General features: G+C 39.5%; 1 protein-coding gene across 1 annotated transcript; it reads left to right on the top strand.

The window, feature by feature from the left end:
- The first annotated feature begins 375 nt into the window (after window positions 1–375).
- Window positions 376–1,404, top strand: LOC141984000 (trace amine-associated receptor 9-like). The gene has a single exon (XM_074946947.1). It carries the CDS (start codon window positions 376–378, stop codon window positions 1,402–1,404), a length of 1,029 nt encoding a protein of 342 aa, XP_074803048.1.
- Window positions 1,405–4,180: the final 2,776 nt, after the last annotated feature.

Here is a 4,180-nt window from a genome sequence, read left to right on the forward strand (position 1 = left end):
TCCAACATTCTCTTCACACCTTAGTTCACACTGATTTGTGAAAAGGAATTTGTCAGATGGGTGAGGCATTGGAAGACTCAAAACAAGTAAGAACGAACCCTTAACTCCAGATACAATAAATTAAAATAATTTCTTTTTCCAGTTATTTCACTTATTTTAAATCACCGGGGAAAAGTGGCTGCTACAGAAATCTTCCATTGTTGTAATATTTAAAGTTGTGAATGAATCTTAATGTCTGCGTTCAAGATCATATTGTGGAGTTATTATATTAACACCCATATTTACTTTTTTTTCCAGGAGAAGTTGGAAATAGGCGCATGTATTTCCTTTACTAGATCATAACCATCAGTTCAGGAATTCAATTTGTTGGAAATAATGAACTCAACTTTTGTTGATAACGAAGATTTGCAATACTGCTTTGAGAACATGAATGAATCTTGCTATAAAACACCATTGTCTTCTGGACTCCGAGTATCTTTGTATATTGTGCTTGGTTTGCTGGTGATTTTTACAGTAGGTGGAAATCTAATGGTAGTTGTTTCCATTGTTTATTTTAAGCAGCTTCACTCACCTACACATTTTTTGATTGCCTCCTTGGCATGTGCTGACTTTGGTTTGGGTCTGACTGTGTTACCCTTTAGCACTGTAAGATCTGTTGAAACATGCTGGTATTTTGGGGAAATATTCTGTAGATTTCACTCTTGTTTAGATGTATCTTTGTGCCAAGCATCAATATTTCACTTGTGTTTCATCTCTGTTGATCGATATGTTGCTGTCAACAACCCTTTAATTTATCCCATCAAGTTCACAGTGCCAGTTTCAGGAATGTTCATAGCTGTTGCCTGGATATTTTCATTAGTATTCAATTTTTCTGTTGTCTTCACTGGGTCTAATGACAAAGAGATGCAAGAATTAGTAAATGGCCTCTCCTGTGCAGGGAGTTGTCAGATTATCTTAAATAAAATGTGGGTGGTTGTATCCTCTCTCCTTTATTTCATACCTTTCTCTGCAATGATAGTGCTTTACGGCAGGATCTTTGCTGTGGCTAAACAACAAGTTAGAATGATAGAGATGATGAGCAACAACACCCAGTCATCTAATAATTACAGTGATAGAGTTGGCAGAAGAGAGAGGAAAGCTGCTAAAACCCTGGGTATACCTGTGATTGCTTTCTTGGTATTCTGGTCACCTTATTTGATAATTGCAACAATTGATGCTTTCCTCAACTTCATAATTCCACCCCTTATCTTTGACATTGCGATTTGGTTTGCTTATTCCAATTCTGCCATTAATCCTTTGATTTACTCTGTCTTTTATCCTTGGTTTCGAAAAGCAATGAAAGTGATTGTGAGCTGTAAAATCTTCCACCTTGATTGCTCAACAATGAGTTTGTTTTCTGAATGAAAATGTATCTTGTACTGCTAAGTTCTGATTCCAGGTCACGGTCTTCCTCTGTCTGTTTTGTTGTTTTTCCTTTAAAATAATCTCCCAGGCTTTTATAGCTGTATACTTTGAATCCTAATGAAAATCATGTTGAGTTATTTTTAATAAAGTCCGTTTTTTTCAAATGTTCTGATTTAAAGTGTAAGTGCATATCTTTTTTTTCTTAATAAGGCTGAATAAAAAATAAAATGTTTGCTTAATTGACTCTTCTCTGTGTGTTATATAGCATTATTTTTGTAAAATATAACATTGTTATATAGAATTTCTGACAAAATTACAATACATTGCACTATAAACATTGGATATATTTAGCTCTGATTGGATAATTTTATTTTGTATTTTTCTATATCACTGGTTGACTTAGAAACTCTCTAGGCTCTAGAATAGGCCGCTGCAGCTGCCATGGCTGCCCCGTTCTCTCCAAGAGCCATTGCCTTAAAAAAACCAGACACTGTCACTGACATGTCCACCAACATCTTGCAGACATTCTGTCTGTGTCCTGCAATAAGCTGCAAGCAGGAATAGCTCTTCAACTCGTGCAGGATCCATGGCTTGTCTCTGGCTGGAATGGATGAAACAGGGAATGCACAGAAAGGAAGAACCTTGTCTGGATGTGTTGGTGGGCTGAGAACACATCTGTACAGAGCCATGGGTCAGACAGACAAGTTCTCCCACATACACTGCATACCAGCTCCAGCTGAGAAGGTGCTAAGAACCCTAGGATGCACTCCCAGAGATCCCAATGTCAGACACATGTCTGTGCAGTGCCAGTGTGGATGTGGCTATATGCGCATGAGGTGTGCATCCACTGCAGTTTAGATGTTAGCAAGCATGCTTGGCAAACACTGGTTCGCAGGTGCAGGTGCCTGGACATGGGTACAAAATGCAATGTAGACATACCCCAAGTGTTCACTAAAGGGAGGCTTAACTTGAGCCATTCTTTTTCCTTCCTGCTTGTTTTTCCAAACAGCTGCTTTCCTTCCTGCTTGTTTTACCCTGTATTAAACTAAACCAATATATTAATACACTAAGCATCCCAATAGCCAAAAGTAATATAAATTATTCATAAATTATTACACAGTACTTCTATATCTAGCCCAGTTGTTTCCATGGAAATTTACAAACACTGGAATTTTTCTTTTTTCAGAATCTCTTTTGAAACTCTGGGTTATTTAGAACAGTAGGTGTTTTTATGGGTATTAGATGATTCAGAAGATTGGTAATAGGATCATGTCTATTTAGGATTTTTCTAATGTGCTGGCCATCATGGTATCTGGGAACCAAATGCACAAGCTATGCATTGTTTCAAATTATGCAAAGTCTCCTCAATTGTAAAATGAGATTGTACAAAAAGACAGTGCAGTAATTAAGACACTCTAGTGGGGCTCGAGAAGATTGGGTTCAGTTCTTCCTCTGTACACAGACTTCATTTCTGCGGGTTTCGTTCCCCTGTCAGTAAATATAGGGATAACGTTACTTCCCTATCTCTTTGAAACATGGCAATAAATGTGCCTGTCCCAGGGGTCTCCAGAGTTGTGAGGCATCTCACCTCTATCAGTCCTTAGCATGAGGAAGTCTTCTCTGTATCTGCTGTGGGCCCACTCCCTGACTCCAGCAGCCTCTGGCAATACAAGCACTACCTTCCAGGCTTTTGCAGGCCACACGCTCTCTACACAGGCTAGCAATAAGCACATACCAACCCCGTCCTTTGGGCATCTCTCTGGGGTGTCCAGCCTCTGGTTCACTAAACGCTCACAGAGCTCTCAGATTCTCTACTTCCCAAGGGATAGTACACACCACAGCTTACTAGTCCACTGAGAATGCCCCTCTGCTTAAAACACAGCACTTTGATTTGTTCATAGAGAAAGCAAGTATAAGTTTATTTAACAAGGAACAGAGAGTCATATGACAACAAGCAGAAATGCTGAAAAAAAAGGGTTACATATCAAACAAAATCATAGGCTTTTTATGGCCTAAACTGAGCAAACAAATTACCCTTCAGTCTAAAGAAGTTCTTCCCAGCATTTTCAGACAAGCCTAGCTGAGATCTTTTTCATGAAGCAAATCCAATGCCAGTTTAATTCCTTGGGGAAGGATCCCAGGGTGTCATTTTTTCACCCCCAGAACAGACCTTTGATCTTCACCTGAAAACAGGGTTCCTTCCCCCTCCACTGCTGTTTACCTCTTCCTGTTAATTTTCTTTTGACTTCCGTGCAAACTCTTTATTAGCATTTGATTTAGTATGCTGTTACACAACATGGTCCTTTACCCCAGGATGTTCCCTCTCCAGAGGTTTATCTTGGAGTTCCTCTGTCTTTGTAAATCCTCAGATCTCTGCCTGATCCAGACAGCAAATATAGCCTGTCACCGAGTATGTCCATTGTTTTTTCGCTTATTGAATTAGCCTGGAGGCATGCATACACAATGGTCTGCTAGAGAGATAAGTGTTTACTACCCCCTTCCTGCCTAGAATCTGCTTATCACCTTCTGGTGACCTGCCATAACTTACCTGCTTTAAGAACATAGTTTTCAGGATATCTACATAAATATATGTGCAGGTAATGTGTAAAGTTAACAATGATTAAGATGACCATCGTAACACATGCTTTCAGTAGAGACCTTACTGTAGAGACCCTAAGAGACCTTCAGTAGAGTCCTTTTGATGAACCCAGGGCATCCCTGAACTCTATCTACCTCTGTGCGCCCTGTCAGTTGGCATCAAGAGGTTTCTGGGTCA

Source organism: Natator depressus, chromosome 3 (genome assembly GCF_965152275.1).
Source record: "Natator depressus isolate rNatDep1 chromosome 3, rNatDep2.hap1, whole genome shotgun sequence".
Taxonomy (NCBI): Eukaryota; Metazoa; Chordata; order Testudines; family Cheloniidae; genus Natator; species Natator depressus.

Coding starts and splice junctions, on each gene's coding strand:
- LOC141984000 (XM_074946947.1), top strand. CDS start 376: ATGAACTCAACTTTTGTTGATAACGAAGATTTGCAATACTGCTTTGAG.